The 25,042-nt window shown below is 44.1% G+C and overlaps 1 protein-coding gene across 1 annotated transcript in view; it reads left to right on the top strand.

Annotated features, from left to right (window-relative positions):
• tspoap1 (TSPO associated protein 1) overlaps window positions 1–25,036 on the top strand; it is a 58,915-nt gene extending 33,879 nt beyond the window's left edge. Inside the window, 24 exon segments of the mRNA XM_087177104.1 lie at window positions 1,841–1,924; window positions 2,072–2,161; window positions 2,421–2,543; window positions 2,627–2,731; window positions 2,973–3,023; window positions 5,680–5,860; window positions 7,218–7,423; window positions 9,068–9,174; window positions 9,266–9,375; window positions 9,463–10,338; window positions 11,793–11,944; window positions 12,073–12,552; window positions 12,649–13,026; window positions 13,790–13,945; window positions 14,213–15,055; window positions 15,745–15,844; window positions 17,572–17,714; window positions 17,964–18,132; window positions 18,980–19,048; window positions 19,771–19,818; window positions 20,562–20,719; window positions 20,812–20,883; window positions 21,681–21,800; window positions 22,314–25,036. Of these exon segments, the coding sequence (XP_087033230.1) occupies window positions 1,841–1,924; window positions 2,072–2,161; window positions 2,421–2,543; window positions 2,627–2,731; window positions 2,973–3,023; window positions 5,680–5,860; window positions 7,218–7,423; window positions 9,068–9,174; window positions 9,266–9,375; window positions 9,463–10,338; window positions 11,793–11,944; window positions 12,073–12,552; window positions 12,649–13,026; window positions 13,790–13,945; window positions 14,213–15,055; window positions 15,745–15,844; window positions 17,572–17,714; window positions 17,964–18,132; window positions 18,980–19,048; window positions 19,771–19,818; window positions 20,562–20,719; window positions 20,812–20,883; window positions 21,681–21,800; window positions 22,314–22,652 (5,160 nt within the window). The 3' untranslated portion in view covers window positions 22,653–25,036.
• Window positions 25,037–25,042: the final 6 nt, after the last annotated feature.

Genomic DNA, 25,042 nt, shown 5'->3' with positions numbered 1-25,042 from the left:
AGCATTGACATTGTACATTACATCAGCCTAATTTACAATCCAGGAAGATTTGATTATAGAGTAGCAGCAGTGTCAGTATTGGGTGTATTTAATTCACAAAAACACAGAAAGCTAAATTCACCATCATCTGGGCATCATGTTATTTATGTCTATTAGGGTCAAATCTGCATGACCTTCACTGCTCAGTCACATTTGGAAAACCTGATGGTGCAGTTTTGTGCTGATGAACCACAGTATTTTTTTAAGAAGTAATGTGTCACTTTTAAATTCTCTTCTCCAAAATGCACAAACATAGTTTGATGAAATGTGTATATTCTGTCCTAATTAAAGCTGCAGAGCTATGAGGGGGATGAGCTGATGATTTGTTTGTTGAGAGGATCTTAAACTTGCATGATTTCTAAGATGAGTTAAATGAGTGGCAGATGTAGGACAAAGTCCATCAGCTGAGTAAACACTGAGCTCCTCCATAGACTAATTTAGCTCAGAAAGCTGGCAGGTTGGTAGTTTTAGCTGCTGGCGATGTTGGTTTGTCCACCACTTTGGTCCAGACTGAAACATCTCAACAACCATCAGACGGATTTCCATGAAATTTTGTACAAACATTCATGATGCCCAGTGAATGAATTGTAATAACTTCACCATCATCAAGCAAAAATGTATTTCGTCCAATGCTTTAGTTTATACCTAATGACTTTGTGTTTAACTGACAAATGTTAGCATGCTAACACGTTAAACTAAGATATGTCAATATGGCAAAGATTCAAACCTAAACCCCTAATTCATGCTAAACATCAGCGTGTTAGCATTGTCATTGTGAGCATGTTAGCACACTGATGTTAGCATTTAGCTCAAGGCGCCACAGCTCCTACTGTAAATTCAGCCTCAAAGACCTGCTAGCATGTCCGTTACACTCCTACTCTAATTTATATCACTGAATTCAGGGATACTGAAAAAATATCACCTGCATGCTCATAACACTGTTTATAACCATTTATGACCCCATAAAAACTAGCTTCTGTGCATTGTTCAGGGTAAAATAAAAAAATAAAAAAACAGGGTTAGAGAAGAAACAAAGTGATTGGCAGCTCCGTGTGCATCAAAGGAGACACATGGTCGTCTACATCATCCTCTGGACAACAGATGGATTTAGCTCATGGGGACAATCCAAACAATCTTTTAAAAAAAAAAGCATCTGTGTTAAATATCAAATTCCAGTACAACCAGACATGGTAGTTTAGCTTCACAGCTTCAACTGAACAGCTTTACTTGATTCTAATGACTTTATTCAGGTCTTAAAGCTGTGACACAATCAAGCAAATCAGACCACAGATTGCGGTTTAATTATCATTATTGTCTTGCTGTGTCACGACTGGTGAGAGTATAGTATCTCTTCCAGTCAGCTGCTGGTGGTCTGCAATTAGCCTGTGTGTTCTGTAGCTTCCCCCCACACAGTCAGTCTCAGTGGTAATACTTGATTGAGGTCCTGTGGCCACGCTGAAATAAGCTGATTTCTCCTATGCTGGTCCTGCATGTAAGCTGCATTTAGAATAATTAAAGGATGCTAAGCTTTTTAATACCTCATTGCTGTCATGTCAGAGGTCAATATGGAAACTAAAGCCAATGTTTTCTGCATTGCAGAATGTAAATACAAATAATGTGTCATGATATTACATATTGTTTTTCATGGTTTTGCTCTTGTACAGTGAATCCTGCTCTTTGTCCTGAGAGTTTGTTCTGTTGTAAACCATGTGAATAACTAGATCTAGTTTCAGAGCCGCTCTAGATTTCAGAACGAGGATTTAGTGTAACTGTTAATGCTTTGTTATCGTTGTCGGTTCAGGAAAGTGAGCTGAGCAAGAAGAGAAAAGAATGTGAAAACCTTGAGCATGAAGTAAAGAAGCGACAGAAGAGATGTCTGGATTTGGTAAGAGATCTTCTTGCTCCAGTGTTTCTGTCTCATGTGCCGTCTGGCCGCCCTCCAGTCTAGTCTAGTATAAACACTACCGTAGTGGACGTAGTGATGACTTGGGAGACATGGATTTCCTCAGTTTTATTTGTGGTTCTGTAACAGGAGAGCCAGCTTGAGGATGAGCGAGGCAAAAATGAGCAACTAAAGGAGGAGGCAGATCTCCTCAGGAGGAAGGCACAGCTGCTCGACCAGGTCAGTGTCTCCCTGCGCTGTCAAGGTTTTTTTGTTTGGTTTTTTTTTATAAGCTGGATGGCGTCTGTCATAGCTGTTAGAATAATATTTATTTTACCCTCCAACATACAGTGATGTTAAAACAGAGCACTACAAACCTTCCTATAAGAGAGTATAAACAACTTCTCAGTTTAATTTAGTTCAGGTGTAATGTGACTGATGCTAATGATGTTATAGAGAGAAAAACGTCCAGTCAAGTAACCTGCTGTTGTTTCTCAAGACTCGGGCTGAGAATGAGGAGCTGAGGGAAGATCTCTCTGAAGTGACCGCTCAACACAATTCAGTTCTCGAGGAGAACCAGAGACTCCGTGCCAAACTGGAGAACCTAGAGCAGGTCCTAAAGGTACAGTCAGGGTCAGATACTCTGTGTATGATATTCAGTTTCACTCCTTACCATTGTCTTCTGATCGTTTTTCTTTCGAACAGCATATGCGAGAGGTCGCCGAGCGAAGGCAGCAGCTGGAATTGGAACATGAGCAGGCACTGGCTATCCTTAAGTTCAAACAGGATGAAATCAAACGGTTACAGCGGGTAAGAACCGCCGCCTCTCACACACTCTCCATGTTTAACGTAGATACTTTTCTTGCTTATATCAAACCTTTATGACCCCTTGGTTGCTTTGAGCCTAAACTGTGGGAAATGGGGCTTCTTGTCCAGCAGGAGGCAACCTTTGGGCACCTATAAAGCACTGAGCTCGCTGTGCTCTGAATTAGACTTTTATGAGCAAACAACCAACATTGCACTGACTTTAATGTCTTTTTTTATTCATCAGGCTCAGTTATTCGCCAAGAGGGAGCATGAAGGAGTGGTTCAGATGCTGGAGGTGAGTTTGTGTTACACCACTGTGACTACTCATCAAAAAAGACAAATAAATGATAAATGATGTTCATACCGTCCAGTGCTTTTATTACCGCACAGTAAAGAGTTACCAAAATAAAACTCAAAGCTTCCAGTGTTTATAAGTCACACAAAAGAGTGGAACTTACTCCCAACATTAGAGAGGAGGAGTGTTTTTCAGCACTACCCGATTCCTGTCTGACGCCATCAAATCTTATTTATTGTTCAAGGTGTTTCTCATGTCCTTTACAACAACAAAAAATAGGATAATGATTTAATTCTCTCCCTTTCTGAGTAGACAGAAGACATCTCATTTCCACTGAAGCAGCATGGACGTACAGAACAGTGGGCTCTTTATTCTTATCGAAACACCTGGCAGAGAAGCAGTTGCAGAAAATACTTGTATTTTTTGTCGCACTCACGGGCCTGGAAAACCGTTTGAACAGATGGCTTCTCTGCTGTTGTGTGACGTTCATGTATGCTCTCAGTGTGAGTGTAACACACTTTGAATTTAAAATGAGTCCAGACAGTCGATGACAGTTGAAGTCCCGGTCTGTCTCACTGGCTTCTGTTTTTGAGTGGTGAAAAAAAAAAGGATAGAGATCAAAAAAAAGATAGAAGAGAGAGAAGAGCCCACAGCGAAAACTCAAAAATGTCATCATCCACACTCGATGACTGTTTTGTTGACTCTTTATGTCTGCTCCTTATTTGACACTGTGCATTTTGTGTTTGTTCCTAAAAGAAGTGTGTATTTTATTTTAGGATTTGACTCAGCTTGTGTTGCGGAGGGAGCTGGTAGAGTATAGCTGCTCCTGCTTTAAAAACTGCTCGTTTCCTTCCTCCTGCTTTGTTTCGCTCACTTTCTGTCTCTCTATTTAAACCCAATGCATCACAGGAGAAAGTCTCTTTCCCTCCCAAGAGCCTGAACTTTGTTGCCAAGTCAACACACAGCCTTCCTCAATCTGTTAAAAACATTTTTTTGAAAGATGATAAGGAATATGTGTGTCCCTACAGAGGGCAGGTGTTGGCTGCTGAAGGCCAAGAGACATTCTGCTGATACTGGCTCCTGACAGGGATTCTCTCGTCGACCTGGACTCAGACTGCTGTGTTTCTACTTTATTAATCTATTTTGTCTTTCCCAGATTCATTTTTTCTCTAGCATGTATTTACTTTTATGTACATTTTTGTCCTTTGTGTTATCTTTTTGCTAACCAGAGTACACTGGACTGCATGCAGGTACTGTTAACCTTTAGCCTGCTTTACCTCCTGGGCCAAACTCTGTATCTCTCCTCCAGAAAACCTTCCCTGTCTCCTGTAGATAGAACCACCAAACCCCAGTTCCTTTTATTTAAATCCTCTAAATTGACAGAACATAATCAGGTCTGTGCACCATTTATGTTTTTAGATACTCAAATTGGACTGCAGTAAATAAATGCTTCACGTGGCTGTAGAGGCCAATGTGATGCAGATACAGTTTTTTAGGTTACCAAAGTGTGTATAAATCAGGTCATTCACACTGGGTCAGATAACACTGTATCTGTTGCACAGTTATCAGCTTGTCTTGCTGGCATGTTATTGGGTCTTAAACACTGAAGTATAATTTCTCTTTTCATTAAGCCAACACATGACTGAGTCACTTTGTCACAGAGTATTTATTTGAGGTTGAAGTGTGATTTCTCTCAGTGTTTTAGTACTCACTACCACTTCAGCTCAGTGTAGCCAGATAACAGTTGAGTGCACACTCGGGGGTTTGCGTAGGTGAGAGCTAACAGGAAATGTTGTTCAGACAGTTTCGTGCACAGGCTTTTGTCAGATCAGGCTGCCAGGAAACTCCCACCGCAACCGGAAGTGAAATCAGCCACATATAGAAACTCAGCAGGGCTGAGGCCAACCTCGGTAGTGTTATGGCAAATAACGCTGTTGTCTAGTGACTTTGTTTAAAGTGATTGCAGTGTAAAAGACAACACAGTGTAGCTTCTCACAACCTACCTTACCTTCCAGCTCTGGTTTGTGCTACTGTTTCCCATCTCACCAGAAAACTACCCGCCTTTATTTCCCTCTCATTTTCTTCCCTCTGAGCCCATAATCGCTTGTAACTTGTGTTTGCAGCCTTAACATGTGTTTCATTGACAGTTTATATTGTCTGTCTTGCAGAAACCCAACCTCACATTGGAATACTTTGTTTTATAATACATTCTTTATGCCTTATGTAAAGGCATGGAAAGGGCGGAAATGTGTTGACTGTATGTTTGTGTCCGGCCACCAAATTAATCGTGAATGTAAAATCAGATGTAAAATTTAATGTGACAGACGTGTGTGTTCGTTCATGATAAAAAAAGGTTTCCATAGTTACCAAGAAAATGTCTGTATAGGGATAAGAGGTTTCTGCATGACACTGACAATTTATAAAGGACGTTACTTTTTCTTCTTCTTACCGGGTTATATCCCTCCCTTTGTGATTCTATTAAAGGAGAAATTCACCTTAAAACACAGAAGAAGAAAAATTTAAATTATAGCAATTCATCACACAGTTACCACTGAAATGTATAGTGTGGAAAGGTGGAATTTCCCTCTTATAGTCGTATCACTCTGATGGTTAAAAACTGTGTGTTTTACTGTATATGTGTTCTCCTCATGTGTAGTCAAAGGTGCGAGAGCTGGAGGAGAAATGTCGCAGCCAGAGCGAACAGTTCGGCTTGCTGTCCCAAGAGTTGGAGAAGTTTCGTCTGCAGGCCTCAAAGGTGGACCTGGCCGGCTCTAGCATCCTCAACAATCCCAGCCTCTCTGTTCTGACCAATGGGGTGGGCCTGACTACAGAGCGAGGTGAGACACACCGGCATGGACATGTATTCACACACAAAAACACAACTCGCACAGCTGAGAGAGAAGCAGGTGATGAGCGCTTTAGGTCACGAGAGACTCCTAACTGAAATTAGATGCAGCTCTGAGCAGTCTCTTGTGATAGAAAAAATATTTAACAACCAGGTGAAAGGAATAGATTGCTTTGGTTCATTTATGATATCAGCAGAATGTTAACCTGGGTAATCGAATGAGTTTGTTAAATTGGCAAATACACAATGTTGTCAACAACCACAGATCTTTGAAGTAACATCATTCACTGATGACTCAGAACTAAACAATTAAGTCAAAGTGTCACTTTGAGTCAAACTATCTGCCTTCCTCCATCTTTTTCCAAGATAAACTTCTAGTTAAATCGTTATCTAACCATGATTCAGCTTCCATAGTATATATATACTGTATGTTAGAGTTCTTTGATCCTTTCAGTTCCAAAAGAAATCTTCAAACAACAGCATCAGTCCACTCGTGGATCTTCAAAAGCATCCAAATCCTGTATTAACTGTCCCATGACGGATGCGTCTTTTCAGGTTTTAGTATTTCTCTGTTTTTCAAAGGGATTTTTTGTATCAGTAAAACAGAATGAGCATAGTAGTAGGTGTGTGTGTCACATCTCAGCTTCTTCTTCTAAGGCTGTGAAGTTAATGCACAGGCATTTTAAATGATGTCAGAGTATCCACTTTAACGCAGCCCCATCCACAGCTGCCATAAAACTAACAGTGCAAATCTAGTCCAAACCTTTCCTTCTGTGTGTATCCAACCTCTTTCTCCTACACTGTTCATGTGTTTTAGACTGCACTGGTGGCTCATGGGATATGGTGTCTCTGGGTGAAATAGCCTTCTGGAGTCTCGAGGGAGGTGACACTCTGTCATGCCCCGAGGGTAATGATCCGCTCGGTACGCTCTCCGTCTCTGTTACCCATAATATGTGTTGGGCACCGTCACAAAAGCACGGCATGTTCTGTCATCTCACCCACCGTCACAGTCCAACACTGTAACAGAGTTTGTCTGTAATTATCACCATCTCATGAGGGTCAGAGAAATGTCTGTGGACCGTGGAACCAGTTAAGCCCCTTAACAGCGCTGGTGTGACACACGTTGCCTCAAGGTAGTGTGACCTCTGACCTCAGACAGATGGAGACGGGATTTTTTCCTCCACTGTTTAATCAGCCAGGTTCAACCTTGAGCCTCCTGCATGTCGACCAGTGACCTCACCCACCTGAATGCTGAAGGATTCAACCACGTTAACCAGTGAGAGGACTGGAAGTGTCTGTTAAAGTCATGGATTATGTATTATCCTCTTCCTCTCCCTCCCTCCTGCTAGATGTGGCCGCTGCTCTGCGGATGGGGGCCACCCCCCACGCCGCTGGGCTGTCCAGGGTGGAGCGCTCGCCCGTCACCAAGCACCGAGAGCTGCCCACCATCAGCGTCAGCAAGTCAGGCTCTTCCTCCAGCAAGTCAGAGACCACACACCTCACCCCCAAGTCTGACACCCACCTCAGTCCGCACAAATCAAGCCCAACACATGAGGTACAACCCCAACAATGTATTGTTCATCTGTTGTTTTCACACAATAATTAACATTTGGATGAGGCTGAGAAGCTTTCAGCTGCAGACCCTGAGCAGCTGATGTTGCACATTAATAGAAACATACCAGTTTGTAACCATGGCTTGAAATGACCTTTTTTAAACTCTAAACCTAAAACTAATATTGCTGCTACATTTGAGAGCTGTCAGAACCTCGTAATATCTGTCAGACCCAGGTTAGAATGGGTTGGTTAGTGTTAAAGCGCTGGTTGTAGGCTTATGAAAACGTTTCTTTAGCCTCTTGATGTTCATCCAGGTTATGTCACTGTGCACGACCCCTCCTTGCAATATTTCTGCTTTCTTTGTCTCTACATAGACAAGCAGATCGCTCATCAAGATTACCAAGACGGCTATGCACGAGCACATTGATTGTGTGGGTTTAATGGATTAAAAAGCCCTCCTTAACCTCTCTGTCATCTCACGCGAGTACAGACTATAGCTAAATACACTACAGCTCCCTCTGCTCATACGCAAGAGACATTATTGATATCTGATGCTTTGATTTAGTATTTTTGCGGTGCCACGTCTCCAAAAAGTCAGTGTGTGGTCTAGCGTGGCAGACAGGTCGGTGGTCTTTCCATCATGTCACTCGTCTGCCCATAGTTCAATAAAGCTTATATTTAGTGAAATAATCCACTGGCCACTGTGGATTATGAAGGTTATACAGTAGTAGTTGTAAGTGATTATCCTGAAACTAGGTTTTCCCAGGGAGCTATAAATACATTCTCTCCTATTGTGTTGTGAGTAGTTGGTACGAATGGAAATCAAACTCCACATCAGGTATCAAAGTGACTCCAGCAGCAACAGTGACTCATGAATATTAATCACCGTATAATAAGAATATTGTATTTTCATGTGAGTAATCATTTATGCCGGCTAATAACTAGCTGTGTATTTACAGTAATACCTTTCTGTATTTCTGTCTGCACAGTCAGATATTTCCTCCCACATGTGCTCAAATATAATCTTACAGTCAGACACCATGATTTCCTTTACTGTCATTTCCAAACAGACATGGCCTTTCAAGATAACAGTTTTCATATGTTTAAAACAGAGTGTACACTCATCTAATTCCAGTTTTAATAGTACTAGTATTCTCTGCTAGAGGTGGGTTTCAGTGCTGAGAAATATGGTATTGGACATTGCCCTTAAGAAAATGCCCTCTAGTGTAAGTGGGGTAGACAAATATTTAAAAAAAATATTATATAAAAAATTATCATAAAGTTGAATCGTCACCTCCTTAAAACAGTTAGAGAAACAGTGAACATCATAACTTTCAGGAAGTGAGGAGTTATTGTAGAGCTGTTAGCATTAGTTTCAGCTAGGTGTGGCTAATGAACTGGCAACTGGTTCTTAGTTATTAATAGAATGATGCTTGTTTATTCAAGCCATTACACACAAACAACTCCTTTGCTTCTGCTTTTCATCAAAATAAGATTCCAGGTACATCACATGTCCCACCAGAAGAATACAACTATTTTCCCCCTTCTATTCCCTTTTGAATGTGTTTTTTCTGACATTAATGAAGGCAGTTTTAGAACGGCCTGCAGGTCCCAGTGATTCACCATCTGTTACTGGTGTTCTCAGGTGGACACTGCCAGTGAAGTAGAGGAGCTCGACATTGACGTGGCCCCGGCACCTTACACGGCGAGCAGAGGAGCCGCGAAGCTTCAGGTTTTCATTGCAAGATATAGGTAAGTATTATACGAAGGCAGAGTCAGCTCACTACCTCAGGTTTGCTAATATGTGATGAAAATAACTTCCTGGTAAATTTACTTTGAACAGTTACAATCCTTATGATGGTCCCAACGACAACCCTGAGGTGGAGCTGCCACTTACTGCTGGAGAATACATCTATGTGTATGGAGACATGGATGATGATGGCTTCTATGAAGGTGAGTCAGGAGGATGATTTATTGTATCTACATGTTCCCGTTCCTGTCTGTACGTGGTATTCAGTATGTCACCGTGGTTCCTTTCAGGTGAGCTGATGGACGGACGGAGAGGGCTGGTCCCCTCTAACTTTGTAGAACGTGTATCGGACGATGACGTCATGAGCACTCACCATCCAGAGACAGGGGACATGTCCCATAACTCCCTGCTAGACAGCAGCCTGCACAGTGCCAGCCACCAGCATCACCTCCACGTAGGCGCCAGCGCCTCAGAAGTGACAGAGGCCTCCGCTGCCTCTGGCCCTGCCTCAGCCCCCTCGGATTCAGCATCGGCCTTGGCTGTCCCAGCCCCCCTCACCAACGGCCTGGACTTGGATTTGGAGGAGGTGGGAGTGGACATTGTGCCTTACCCACGTAAGCTCACCCTCATCAAGCAGCTTGCCAAGAGCATCATCATTGGCTGGGACCCTCCGCTGGTGCCGGCTGGGTGGGGCAATGTGTGGAGCTATAATGTGTACGTGGACCAGGAGCTGCGGTTCAATGTGCCCTTCGGTGCCCAAACCAAAGCAGTGCTGGAGCGGCTGGACATAAACCTCAAGGCCTACCGCGTGTCAGTGCAGAGCCTGACAGAGAAGGGCCTCTCGGACCAGCTGCGCTGCAGCATGCTGGTCGGTCGGGACGTTTGTGTGGCGCCCACGCAGCTGCGCGTGGAGAGGATCACCGCCACCTCTGCCAACCTGACCTGGCTGCCCAGCAATAGTAACTATGTGCACATTGTGTCCTTGAATGAGGAGGAGTGTGAGCTGGTGAAGGCTGGCTGCTACTCGCTGTGCCTCAATAACCTCTTGCCCAGCCTGCAGTACACAGTCAAAGTGGAGGCACGGCCGCACCGCACACCATGGGAGTTACCTGTGGAGCGACGTGAACACAGAAGCACTACAATCACCTTCACCACGCTGATGGCAGGTCAGGATTCAGTATTTTTCTCTGCTGTCAGATCCTGTAAAGGTGTCATTCTAACTGTACACATAGTCTACGGATCATCAATCGATCAGACTATTTTACCTATTCAAAATCAAATCAAGAGTTTAATCTCGATAAAAGTAAGAACATGTTTGGCTCAAATGTTTGATCCAGATCAAGGATTTTCTTTTGGAAATAATAAGTTTGATACTGTAGCTCTGTGAAAATGGCTGATGCCATTAGTTAATTCAGATACACTTTTTTACACTACACACTATTTTACCCACAGAGCCGCAGTCTGACGGCACATTACTGGTATAGAATTTGAGATTCAAACAAGATGTCTGCACCTAAAATAACTGTATACATTAGATACATGTGTTTGTGTTCAGTTTTGCAAAAATCTATCTTTTGTCTGGAAAACGTGCATTAGCTGCTTTTCAGTGTGTGTGTGTGTGTGTGTGTCTGTGTGTGACATTTTCAATTGTAACCATACGCAGATGTGGCTGTTAGTGAGTGACATTTCGAAAACAGTCCAGCCGGTTGTGACACACAGAGGGGGGGTTTGTTGAGGCAGTTAATATCAGGGACTTGTCTGGTAGGCGACCCCTCCCATAGCCCCTCCCGTAGCACGGTTACCAGCTCTACGTGTCAGCCCCGCGTATTGTATCTCACACTGCAAATGTACATGTCTTATATTCAGTAGTGATGATTCTCTTCCTCCTACACAAGGTCATCAGTTTATTCATGAGAGCTGCCACTGTGAGCTGCTCTGAATCACATTTCCTTCATTAAATAACCAGAGCACATTGGCCCAGAATGCATTGCTTGTAAAAGGGAAAGAAAACAGGCGACTTTTCCTCTGCTACACCGACTGATGAAGTACTGATGACATGAATTAAACAGAAGTAGAATTATTTTTCTGCCCTGCCCACAGAACACTGCATCTTTATATAGAATCTGAATTTCATGTAAACAAGGAAGTTTGAATGTGAGGTTTTGGTATTTTGATGAAAACTGTGTCACTGATGTTTTGTTTTTAGTTTTTAACCCTGATCATCACTTGACGTCAGTTTGTGGTACCATCTTCTGTTCCTCCCACTCAACAGTATTTTTATTTTTCATGAACCAACTTTAAGCCTGTAAGATGTATATTTCTGATCAGTGTCATATTAGATGTAAGTTGTATTTCTCTAAATGATCATTCAAATTTGCTTAAGTTTCATGCCCACACTCTGGGAACCCAGGTATATGGTCTCTAAGTTTCTTACTGTCCCTGTAGAGTGTTAGACGGCAACTTTCTTGGTAAACCATGTTCCCTTTGTGATCATTATTTCTTATCCCAAGCAATGTATTTTCAATATGAGCATTTCATTTGATCGTGTAAATATCTATAATCATGTTTCTCCATCTTCTGCTTGCCACTGGCTGTGGTGTGATGCTTCTCCTCCCTGCAGGTCCCCCTGATGCTCCTCTGGATGTGCAGCTGGAGCACGGCCCCTCTCCGGGGATCGCCCTCATCAGCTGGCTGCCGGTCACTATAGATGCAGCCGGGACCTCCAATGGAGTGCGTGTCACTGGATACACGATATACGCTGATAAGAAAAAGGTAAGAACTTCCAAAGTCTTTTGTTTAAAATCACTTCACTTATTCAGGACGTATCTGTGACTTTTTTTAAGCTGGTGCTCCGTTTTATAACGTCACCGTGACATGTACCTGTCGCTCTCCTGTCCAAGGTGCTGGAGGTGTCTTCCCCAACAGCCGGCAGTGCTCTGCTGGGCCCCTCTCAGATCCAGTCCCTGCAGGCAGCTCAGGAGCTCACTGTCCGCACCATGTCCGCCCATGGGGAGTCCTGTGACTCTTTGCCAGTCAATGTGCCCTCCAAGCTGGCTGCCATCATGGCAGGCCCAGCTATCACTGCCCCAGTTGTGCCACCCCCCCTACCCTGCAGCCCAATAGGTCCCAGTAACATGCCCTCACCGCCGTCCTACATAAACTCTGCTGCCAAAGTCTCCATGCTGCCCAGCACTTTGCCACCAGACACACACAACACTGGCCTCACAGTGGAGGCTGCTGCCAACCCTCCTCATGCTCTCCACTCAGAAGGTCTTCTCTCATCTGCCTCATATGTGAAGGCCTGGGCCAACCCCTCATCTGCTGCTGCCTTGGCTGTGTGTGAGGCCACATTACCAGGTGCCCCCACCATCACTCCAATGGTAATCATCCTCCTATATATGAGACGCAACGTTTTTATTTCTCTGGAGTGACAAACGTAATTAAACAGCACTGCACTGACTCTCTGTCATCCTCAGGTTAATGTGACCTCCCCCACCACTTCAGCACCCCAACCATCTCCAGTAGCAGCACCTGCACCGGCACCGGCAGCAGCAGCAGCAGTGTCGGAGCAGCACAGAGACACCGACAGCCCTGGAACGATACGTCCTTTCCCATCCATCACAGACTTCATCGAGGACCCCAGTGCCAAGCTCGGGACCCCTGAGCGCATCCCTACCCCGCCCAAAGCCCCGATCACAGACCTCCTTAACCCTCAGGAAACTAACCTCCATCGACCCCCCAGCACCTCCCCGCTGGAGTCAGAGGTAGAGGAGGAGCGAGAGAATACCCGCCTGGTGTCCATCGAAGAGTTCTTGAGACAGGACCAGGAGCCGGCGTACTGCGGGAGGCAGCAGGTCAGCCTGACGCTCACCTGCTCTTTGAAACAGTCGACTCTTCACCACAAAAATAAACGGAGTATGTTCTGTAGCTATAGCTGAGTCTGATCACGACTGAGAGCTGGTCTGACAGGGGTGGGGTGGGGGGGGTGGTTAAGCTTCGTATTATATAACAAATAGATGTAGTCCACATATAAAGTCGCTGACGTCCTCTGGAGCCTTGAATAGTCTCGGTTATGTTGAGCTATTTGAGCAGCTATTGACCTGAATGTCATAATGTCCATCAGCTGTCAGATATAAAGGCAGAGAGCATTAAAGCACTGCTCCACTGATTTAGCAAGTTATCAGATTTTGAACATCCTCAAAAGGCCTCATACAACTTACTACAGCAACTCAAATCCATGGAGCTCCCCTTTAAGTTATACTTTTTTAGTTGGTAAGTATTTTTGCTTGTAAAGCAGCCTGTCACATTTTTTCTAATAAATGAATAGAGATGCTTTGGAAGTATTTAGCATGTGCAGCTTGATATTCTGCTCATATAATACGTTTGATTCATATTTCTGTCAAAGGAGCTGTTTCTCAAAAGCTAAATCACGTATCTCTAATCATTTCTGTATTTGTATTTTTTATTTTCAGGTGTACATTTGAATCTACATCATGTCACTATCGAACCTACAGATTTATTGTTTTAGTCAGACAATGGCAATAATAAGTAAGAATTTAAAAAAGATAAATTCACACTGGACGGTTTGATTCACGGTGTTTGCTGACGTTTTCACAGAGTTATGGCAGAGGGCTTGTGGAGCCTCCCAGTGACTACCATGCAGACAACAGCCGATCAGACCTGTCTGACATCCTGGAGGAGGAGGAGGAGGACCTCTACTCCGACCACCTCGGAGAAGTCCAGGCCAGGGGCTACAGAGTTGGAGCTAACAGGGTAAAGGAAGGAGTTGCTCTTTATGTTGTGCCTATAATGTGCTTCTTTCAGTTGCATACTTCAGTTCCCACTTTGTGGCCTTTTAAATTTTCCTGAGGGTGTTTGATTGTTTTCGTTTTTTCTTTTTCTTCCTTTTTTCTCTTTCCTTTGCCTGGCCGGGGTCTCGTCACTTTTGTCTGCGCTTCCCTTATTTTTACTGAACAATGTGATTTTCCATCCCACCCTCACCAACCCACTCTTGCTTGCTTTGACCTGTGGCCCTTGTAGTCATGCAAGATGGAGCCTCCAGACAGTGATGAGGAGGTTCTTGAGAGGATCCTTAAGTTGCCCCCTCAGGTCTACCACAGCAAGCAGCTGTTCAGCATCCCCGAGGTGACGGAGGAGGAAGACAGCAGTCAAGAAGAGCCTTTAAGCCACCGCAGGCCCAGGCATAGCCACCTTCACCCCAGAGACTCAGAGCGCCTCCATCATGTCCCCCAGCATCACCAACATCACTCCAACCCCAACCCACACCCACACGTCCCCCAGCACCATCACCACTTCAACAGGGATCCCAGATCCCTAACCAAAGAGCCTTTACCCAGACACGGACCCTTGCAGGTCAAGCCTAAGACGCAGCACAGGGTGCACTACGCAGACACAGTGGACACTATGAGTTATCCTGAAGAAGACATGAGTTTATATGAGGGTCCCAGCAGCAGGCGGGTCTCAGCCCGCTGTCCTCCCCAGCCGACCCCCAACAGAGGAGACAGAGTACTGCTCAGAGGGCTAGGGGACCGCCTTAGGAGGGAGGCCATGCTGAGGAGTCAGATGGCTGTCGCCGCGGCAGCCAGCCTCAGCCATGGCCCTACCCCGCCAAGACCCTACCCGGTCAGCAAAACAGTACGGACTCTGAGGGCACCTGTTGGTCGTGGGGTGGAGATCGACGTGGAGTACGGCACAGATGATAACGAGGAACCTGCGGAGTACAGTCCTGGGGAGGTGGTGGTGGAGCAGATGAGCTCTGAGTGGTGGGTGGAGGGGGCTCAGACGGAGCACTGCAGGCCTCCTCACCGCCGAGGCCTGAAGGCCGATCCGCTGGTAAACGTCGCTGCAGGCCAGCCGCAATGGGTGTGTTGTCCCAGCCCGCTCCTCTCCCCTGTAGCAGTGTGGATCTAACCTTTAGCGGAGGTCACCTCACTCCACCGCTCAGTAGACAGCAACTTACTTCTCCATCATCATCCCTGCAGCAGACAGAGGGAGCAAACAACCGACAGTTTATATCGAGTATTGGCATGTGGCTGCCAAACATTTAAACCAGGTCCTCTTTCACTATCTGGCTTCAGACTTCTAATCTTTACAATTCAGCTACAGCTGAAACATATAACTGAATTTGTTCTCCCTCTGTCTGACTGCACTAAATCCCGTCTCTGTCACGTCCTCCTGCACCTCAGAAACCACTCAGCTCTTATATATCTATGCATTAGCTGACAGTGTATGTGCTTTGACGTGTGTCTGCTAAGACTACCACAGTGCAAAGAAGGAACATGCTTATGTTGAAACGGCAGAATGTGTGAAACCCTGGGTTTTTGTATTTGATGAGGTTTCAGTCTCTATTGCAATAAGTAAGCACTTAGTGGATTATCAATACACGCAGCGTAGATTGTGAAGTATTGTGTGTAGTATGTAAAAATGAACAGCTACAGCTGCTGTTCATTTTTTCTGAATCCCTGAGGTGTCCTCTCCTCCCCAGCAGTAATTGAATTTCTTTGTTCGACATTTTTCTTATTGTCCTGTTTGTTTTTCTGTCCGTTGAGCAGGAGCCCGGCCAAATCCCTCCTGCTGAGGCAGGTCCATCGTGGGGAGGCCAGGCTGAGCTCTCTTCTAAACCAGTGTGCTTGCAGGCCAGGCAACTCAAAGGTCAGAGACTTTTTCCTCTTTTGTCTTCCTGTTTCCTCCGTCTCATGTTTGTTTCCCTCTCTTAAGTCAATTATACAGTGGAAATGTAAGAGGCGATGCTGACACACCTGTGCTTTCTGTTGGCAAGCCTCCCCCTCTCTCACATGATGGCAGTCAGATTAGCACCTTGTGTAGGGAGAGGGAGGGGGGGGGGTCAGAGAGGAGGAGGCTCTGTAGCTGCAGTGGAGAAGTGGGAGAGAGCCTGCTAAGCTGAGAACCGGCTTAACCCAAAGTGGCTTGTCATGACAGGAGGAAGTGACAGACATTAAAATAGTAACCTCGATTAGCAAGCAAAGAAAGAGACGCACAAGCCCCTCTCTTTTTGTCTTCCTCCCTCCACATCTCCCCCTCTCTCACCTCTTCTCTGCTCATGTCTTGACTACACACTCACTTAATGAACCTTTCTGGCATGTACAGTTGACTACACACACAAATGCATAAGTGTACACGTGCGCACAGATAGAGGAAGAGAGCAGGGAGAAGTGCTATCATATCTACTAGAGAATCATTGAGGATGTGAAAGTGTGCAAGTTGCCTGCCCGTGACTCTTGCCACAGATGGGCTGATTCTCCATAATGAGATAGAGAACGCGTCTCTTCAGCGCAGCTTAAAGTCTCACTACAGCTCTATAAATTTGTCTCGCTGTCAAACAGGCTACAGTTGTAATGTCTTTAATCACACTGGTGTCATGCCTCGTGTATGCTCTCCTGCTGCGAGCCAAATGTGAAGGTTGCTTTGCCTTATCTGTGACACGGACTGTCTCAAAATCACCTCTGATCATATTAGTATTCTTTTTTATGTTAGATTAGAGAGTGGGTCACTCTGTTTCCCATGTTGCTCGGTTGCTGCAGATCATGAACGAGTGCACGTTTGTCGAACGGCTCACACAGCTTAGGATCAGTGGTTTAGCTTGATTACCTCTTTTAAGGACATGCCTGTGCCGGGCAAATACTGTTCGTAGCAGCGCTACAGTTGGTGGGTGGTGGGGGGAGGGGCAAGCGGGTTCACTTTTTGCAGAACTAATTGCATGCACAGCTTCTTTGCAAAGATCTGTTACATTGAAAGTAATACTGAACTGCGTTGAAACCATATAAAAAATAAAGTTTACAAAGCACACCATATAAAAGCACAAGAAGTACAGGAAATAAATTACATGACAACAAAGGATTATGTAGAATAATGAATGAATCAGCTGCAACAACCAGTTATTTTCATTACCAACTGCAGATTATGTTCTTGATCCATAAAATGTCGAGAGAGTTGTGTTTTGTTCAAAATGCAATATGATATCAATTTAAATTATATTAATATACATAGATATCAATACAATATCAAAATGAAAGTTTACTATTGTACAACAACGACATGCGTCAAATCATCACATCTGAGAAACTACAACTTTTCTTAAAGAAATTGACTAAAATGATTGTTTATCAAAATAGTTGCTGATTTATTTTCTGCTGATTAATTAATTAAATCAGATTAATTCAGTATTTCTCTAAAGAATCAAGTTCAACTTTTAAGAAGTGGTTGAGTGTTGAGGTCAAGTGTTCTCAACATAACACTTCACTCATCAAAAGAAAGACGTGTGTGAACACTCAGCTGAACGCTGTAGGCATCTTTTAATTATCTGTGTGTGTGTGTGTGTGTGTGTGTGTGTGTGTGTGTGTGTGTGTGCGTGCGCGCAGGTGGTGTTGATTCACCAAAGATGAAAGGAGACAGTGACATACGCATCTTTGTGGCCCTCTTCCCTTATGATCCCATCACCATGTCTCCCAATCCTGACGCTGCTGAGGAGGAGCTGCCCTTCACTGAAGGACAGATCATCAAAGTATGTCCTTCACTGCTCAGACACACTGACAGGCATGCAGGTTTTCCATTCACAGCAACCTTGATAAGCTCACATTAACAGAAAGACCACGGCCTGCCAAAGGTTAAATATGCGTCCTGCAGAGAGACATTAAATGAACGTAATGGTCACTGTGGAGCTTTTCTCTACCTTTTACCAATGTTTGAAGCCCGCGAGGCTTTCATTCAGTAGTTCCACAGAGCCAGCAATGTGTTACTCTCCTCTCCTCAGGTTTACGGAGATAAAGACGCAGACGGGTTCTACCAGGGGGAGTCGGGTGGTCGTCTGGGTTACGTGCCATGTAACATGGTGTCTGAGATTCAGGTGGAGGATGAGGAGACCCGGCAGCAGCTGCTGCAGCAGGGCTTCTTGTCCACAGCGGCCTCCATGGAGAAGATAGGTATGTGTCAGTTATACTCTCTACTTGCGTTGTTTGCTGTTACATATTAAACGTGTTACACTTGAAAATGAGTGTATTTGGATGTTCTTTACCACGCTGTAGGTGCAAATTTTAATGTCTTATTCATAATATCACCGCTGTTCATGTTTAAGTGGTAAGTGAAAATAGCAGCACGAGTGTAGCAGGATCCACTGCTGTGAATTATGGACCTAAAAGTGAGACACGTTGATATATTTTTTGCCTGCAGTCCATTGGAGGAAATACTTCAAAGAAAATTGAAAGCTTCTTTCTGGAAAAGAGGAGGTGAAGTAAAAACCCCCTCTTGTCTGTGACCAATTGGCCCAGCAGGAGGCTGAAAGACAGGTCTCAGATCAGACTTGATTTCAGTTTAACTAATTAAAATGGATCCAAAACTGTGGCATTGTTTTGTATGTTTTTATGGTTTCCTGTTGACTGTGTTGCTATTAAGAAAATCAAAACCATCTCCGTGTTCTCAGTCACTGACTGTGTTTTCATGCAGGTGTCTAAAGAATAAACTTGAGTCAAAGTGTTTGCCTGTGGTGCGTGGTAGCGAGCCACCCAGTAAAATCCAGCAGACACTTTGCTTCTGTTTCCCGCTCTCTACCCAGAGCGGTGTTTGCAGATGGTTTAACCTTTTCACTTCCACTTGTTCTCACTGCCGTGTCTGCTGCTCGCCGGTTGTCATTTTTAAATTGCTCTTCACTTGGCTTTTCATTGTCTACTTTGTCTGGTCTGCTTCTCTCAAAAGTTACACCTCTGTGTTTCTTTTTGGTTTCATTTTATTTTATTTATTTTTTTGGTTTTCCTTTTCTAAAATTCCATAAAGGCACTCGCACACACGCACAGCTTCCACGTCGCCCTGTTCCACCGCCGAAACCGAGACGATCCAAGAAAGGTGTGTCTCGCTGCAGATTGCGGCTTCCCACCTCCCTCCTTTCTTCTCCTCTCTGGTTTTCTGGTTTGCTTCTCTTTCTGTCTCTTTCACTTTAGTTTTTGCTCTTTCAGTTGCTGCTTTTCACTCAGCGAAGGGTGGGGGATTTTTAGGTCAGCTGCTGTAGTCATGAAATTAGCTTCTCAGCAGTATGGTCAAGTATTACCAGTAGAATAGGCCTCCCTCTACTGTAGCTTCATACTCTGTCAGAAAAGCTTAGTGTTACTCTTACTGTCTCAGTGTAGATAGGTGTTTCAGAGTAACTTCATCTTTCCACAGGTTAACTTGTTATGATTTCATTTTTGTCAGTAACACAACGGCTTCACAACTGTTAAAATGCACATACACGAGTACTGAGCCACTCTGTTTCAGCTTCCATTGGATCTTCATGTAATACACCGCAGACGCAGCAGCAGAATGTGGCAGCGTCTCTTATTAAATGATAATCTCACAGAAAGTCATTTTGCCAGGCTTCTGCTCCTCTGTCCTAAATGCATTACATGATCCCCTAAACCTGAGAGTCACTTATTGAAGCATCTGTCTCCTCTGATCTCCATCTGTGACTTTACGTACTCCAGTGTGATGCCTGACACGAACTGTGTCTTCAGACTTTTTGAGCTCTAATTTGTGCATGCGATCGTTCTGCGTTGTGCTCACGCTCTTGTCCCTCGCCTCGTCTCTTCCAGTGGAGTCTGCAGCACTCTGGGAGGAGAGCGTAGACTCCTCCAGCCAAGGTTTGTGGTTAACCCTTTGAACCTTCTGCCTCTCTGTTTGCTCCTGCATGATCAATGTGCACCGGAGGCCAGCATGTGTTTACTTGATATTTTATGTATTTAAGTGCCATTTTGTGAAATCTGTTTTTTTTTTTTTTTTAAATGGTTAGAACCATGAGGACTGTAACATCAGGACTCACCTTCATCCACCCTCAGGAGGGACTGTTTGATTGGTTCGGGGTTCACTGAAGAGTTTGGACCTTTTTAATGATCCTCAGTAAAGGAAAGAATATTAAAAATGTACCTTCATCAGGATGGAAATGATTAAGATAAAGGAACATGGTTAGAATGGTTGTTCTGAGAGAAGCATCAATTCAAGTACCAATGTCTTATGGTCTTAAACTCTTGGCTAACCCCCAGCTCTAAATGTCAAGCGGTCCCTTCTTCTAACTCCTCTTTTCATTTCACAGTTCAAGTGGCATCATTTAATCATCAAATATTTTCATGTCTTCATTTTCACTAATGTGAGGGAAATAAAAAAGCCTCTCTCTCTCTGCTAACCTCCTGTTTCTTTATTTTGACGTGTTTGACTGCAGTGCTGTGACTCTTCCTCAGCTTAGCATGACGCTGAGTGAGTCGGACATGCAGACACAATGAGCCGCATGCTGATGAGCTGGCTGGGACTGCAGAGACGTCTCACGCCTCTAATTATCAAGATGTCGGGCTGAACTGTTTCTTATTGTTCTTCTCTGTTTGACTGACAGATCCCAGCCAGACAGCTGCTGTAGCGGCTTCAGCTGCTGCAGCAGTCGCTGCAGCTGCGGCGGCGGCACCTGCAGGTAACCCCGCCCCAGGAGCTCGCAGGATGGTCGCCATCTTTGATTATGACCCACGAGAGAGCTCCCCCAACACTGACATAGAGGTCAGAAGATAAGTGATTTATTCAAGAGAAGGCGCTGAATGTGTAGCAGCAGTTGTTTCATTATCTGTCCTGTTTGTTGTGGCTGTGTTCAGGCTGAGCTGACCTTCAGTGCAGGAGACATCATACATGTGTTTGGTGACATGGACGAAGATGGCTTCTTCTACGTAAGTGTCCACACGCCTCAAGAATCTTTTTTTAGTCGTTGTAAATCTGTTGCTCTTCACTTCCTAAAAATCCAGTTACTCTTTACTGTGTCCTCCATCACAGCAACACAACAGACTAAGAGGTGAAAAGACACATATAGAATCAGTAAATTAGAGTGAATGCATTAAAATGATATAAAATATCTACATTATCTAAACAAACTGTAAATCTAGCAGTGCCACTCTGTGGTGTGTGCACTATTTATAATATAAGTATAGGTATGTAGGTATTAGTATGAAGAACATATGCAATATACATGATAATATATTAAGAAGCAGCATGGGTAAAATACACACACTGTACTGTAATAATACAATATATGAAATATATATATATAGATATGTGTGATAGAATATAATGTAAATACAAAATTATAACAATAAAGTTGTCATACCGTTTTATTATGTAGTTGATTGACTGAAACACACCATTAAAAACATACATGTGCAACATACAATAGTGCAATGAGCAGGCAGTAGCAGATAGGTTAAATAAATAAATACCACAGAGCAAATCTTATAAAATAACAAGATGAGTAACAAGCGTTCCCTCGTGCATCATGTTGTGTTCAATGTCTGTAGGGAATAAAGGACTTCTTATATGTGCTCCGGCTGGCCCTTGGGGCACTGAATCGACGTCCAGACTGAAGCAGTTCCAACAACCCTAACCCAAATACAGCTTAAAGATAATTCAGACGATGTCTTGAGTTGAGTTGCAGCCTTGTGTTTGTATCTGATGTGTGTGTCGTATCTTCCAGGGAGACTTGAATGGACACAGAGGCTTAGTGCCCTCCAACTTCCTGCAGGCGTTACCAGAGGAAGCTCCAGCAGAACTTGTCTCCGCTCCGCCTCCACCAGAACCCAAGAAGGAATCACAGGTAGCTCTGCGTTTCCGTCTGTGTAGCAGGCAACATTATGCGTCATGTTCACAAATCGTTGACATCAAAAAGTTTCTTCTTTTCTGACTTATTTATTTTTCATTACTTGTATTTCCAGTCTGCATCCTGTCGTTTTTGTTCTGTTTCTTTAATTCTGTCCTGTCACATTTCTTCTGCCCCACTGTCTCCTGCATGGCCCTGTGCAGAAGCAGAAACGAACTGTACACTTTGAGACTTGATCGTAAGTGTTTTCAGACAGAGCTGTAGCCGCTCAGTGATCAACACTAGTGTCCCCTGTTCATGTCCACTTCCTGTAACTGTAGATCTACACTGCTCCTCTGTGTAGGATCATACACCCGCCTCTGGATTTAGTTTATTGAGACACAGGTGAAAAAGTTGAGAGAGCCTCCTCCTCTGTGTGTGTGTCGTAGTGTTTCCCTTTTGTAATATTATTTAAAACATAACCAATCTTTAGTTGTTGTTTAATAAAAAACACTTATATTTCTCCTGAAGGATCCTGGGACGTCGTCTACAGAGCCACAACATCCCCAACGCTCGGCAACAGAAGAATCTTTGCACGCCCAAACAGAACCTCCTCTCCCTGACCCAACAGAGTACACACACCTAGCACCCAAACCGGCACCCACTGCAAGCCCCGCATCAGCCCTGGACCCTGCTCCAGGTCCAGCTGTTTCTCCAGCTGCAGTGGAGGCCTGCGGCTCCCCTCCAGCCCCCCTCCCAGCAGACAGCCCCACAAAGACAGACTGCTCTGCACAAGGCAAGAAGAAGAAAGGCTTTTTCTCCAAAGGCAAGAAGCTGTTCAAAAAGCTGGGATCCAGCAAGAAAGAGTGAGAGTCGGGACTTCTGCCTCAGGATCCTGGCGTCAAATTCAAAGCACTTTTTCTGTCACTGTTAGTCTCAGTTGGTAGTTGGTGCAGTTAGTGTTTATGAGATCTAATACCTGATGAGTTAACCGTTAGTAATTATACATTTGCCTTAGAGCACTGCTAGACCAGCTGTTAAATATAGTAATCTCAAATATCAACATTCAGCTTACGGCATGTAGAGGTGCATGTTGACATGTGCAAACTCACACATATACTCTCTGAATACTTCCTGATTATCTAAGATTTCCCACTCATTAGAGGCTTCAGTGCTTGATCAGATTTATGTAGAACAGTCTGGTACAAAATGATGCTGAACAGCAGCTCCAGACTTCAGCCCAACTCAGACACAGCTAATTAAGTATTAGCTTTAATGCTCATGTACTGGTGCCACTTTATTTATCTGAAGCAAACCAATAGAAGCTGCAGTCTATCTCTTCTGTGTCACTATAAAAAAAATGCACTATCCATCCTGAATGGATGAATTTTAAATATGTCTGCGAGTCCCTCATATGTGTTTATTGTCTTTAAGAGTATTTATACAGTACTTTGTACAGAACATGTTATTTATTTGTATCAGACTCTTGCCCTCGTCACCACCACATTGCATGATGGGACATCAGGGTCATACGAAGCTGTCGGAGACAGTGATGATCCACTTTGATATGTGTAGTTTAGATTTCATTTGGGGTCATGACTGTTAGTTGAAGTGGAACATAGTGTTAAATGTAAAGAATGTGGAGGTGTGTGTGTGTGTGTGTGTGTGTGTGTGTGTGTGTGTGTGTGTGTGTGTGTGTGTGTGTGTGGATGAGGCTGCCCTGTCCACTGGTGAGACTGAAAACAGACGATGCCTTTCTCAGACAACTCTCGGTGTTTGTGACCTCAGTCACAGCTGGCCTAAATGTTGCATACTGTATATTTTGTGTGTGTGTGTGTGTGTGTGTGTGTGTGTGTGAGTGAGTGAGAGAGAGAGAGAGAGAGAGACCTGTAGGGTTTGTAATATGATGTAGTGTCAGGTGATAGGGAGGCTGCTCTGTTAGCTTAAAGGGCTACTAACGATTAATCAGTTAATCTTTTCAGTCAATAAAACACAGTGACAAATGTTTGACAGATTTGCTTAAACAATTAACATATAATGATAATATCTAAAGAGTTGTGCATTAATTCTCTCCTGACTGACTAATCCGGAGCTTTTCAAAGTCGGACACTGTGGTTTACCATAGACAACTGCCCCACTAACAGCCCCACCCTGCCCTGAAGATGAAAACAGTTTTTAATCTGTCTGTTCACAGGACAAATATCTGTGGACGACTGGGCAGAGGAGAGAGTGGATGAGACTGAGCCTTAATACTGTCAAATCAATAATGAAAAAATATATCGGCATGTCAGAAAATAAAGCAACATGAAAAAAATGTCATATTAATAGATTTAGTGACTCTTGTTTCTAGTCTTTGTCTTACTTCTGTTTGGGGTTAACCATGCTGTAAGTTTTACAGATGTTATAATTGGATGGGAGTGAGAGACAAAAAAAACTCACCCACATGTTGCCATGAAGTCTGTTATTCAGCTGCTGGCAACAACTTGACACCGTTTGATCACCTCTGGACTAATTGATTAACCGACTAATCATTGCTGCTCCAGCTGATTTATCCTGTGAGACTCTACAGGCCTGATGCTAGAGTTAGCAGTTAGCAGCCTGATGCTAAACACGCAGCTCTCCCTCTGGTTTGAACGCAGTGACACTGTATTTTAAAGGGAGCAGTTTTCAGCTGTACTGAGACAGACTGCAATAAGTTGTTTTTGTATGTCTTTTCTTTTGCCTCCACGTTGGGAGTGTAACGACGCTCGGCTTGTGGTGTGTGAACACTGGGTCACACAGGTGAAAACAGTGCAGCAACACCTTCATCAGCCCGTGCAGTGTAGTGGTGATTCCTTCTGTTAGCATCCTGACATTATAGACTGTTTTAGTATAAACCCCCTCTAGCAATATAGCGTATTGTGCACTGCAGTACTAGAACAATAGAACCATGCAGTATCTCTGAATGCTTTGTGACGGCTTTACTTCAGTGCAGGTGTATGAATATATATCAGCGTGGATGTGAATGTGCGGACCAGGCCTTAGTATTCACGTGCAGTGACTGTTCACTCAGCCTGGTTGGGTCTCCTCTCTCCTCCGCGTCGACATAGGGCTGTTGGGTAACTTCTCAGGTTTTTACTCGTAGTTTCTTATTCATGCTGAGCCACCTGTTGTTGACTCCGGCTGTCGAAAACTGCAGAATATGCCAAAATCTTAGGTGCTTTGCCTGTTACCATAGTGATGAGAGACCAAGCATCCAGCAGCACGAGGATGAGTCGGGT

The sequence above is a fragment of the Seriola lalandi genome, unplaced genomic scaffold (genome assembly GCF_002814215.2).
Source record: "Seriola lalandi dorsalis isolate HSWRI2012SDOR001 ecotype SW California unplaced genomic scaffold, Sedor1 jcf7180002054581, whole genome shotgun sequence".
NCBI classification, from domain to species: domain Eukaryota; kingdom Metazoa; phylum Chordata; class Actinopteri; order Carangiformes; family Carangidae; genus Seriola; species Seriola lalandi.
This window is presented reverse-complemented; position numbering and strand designations above follow the sequence as displayed.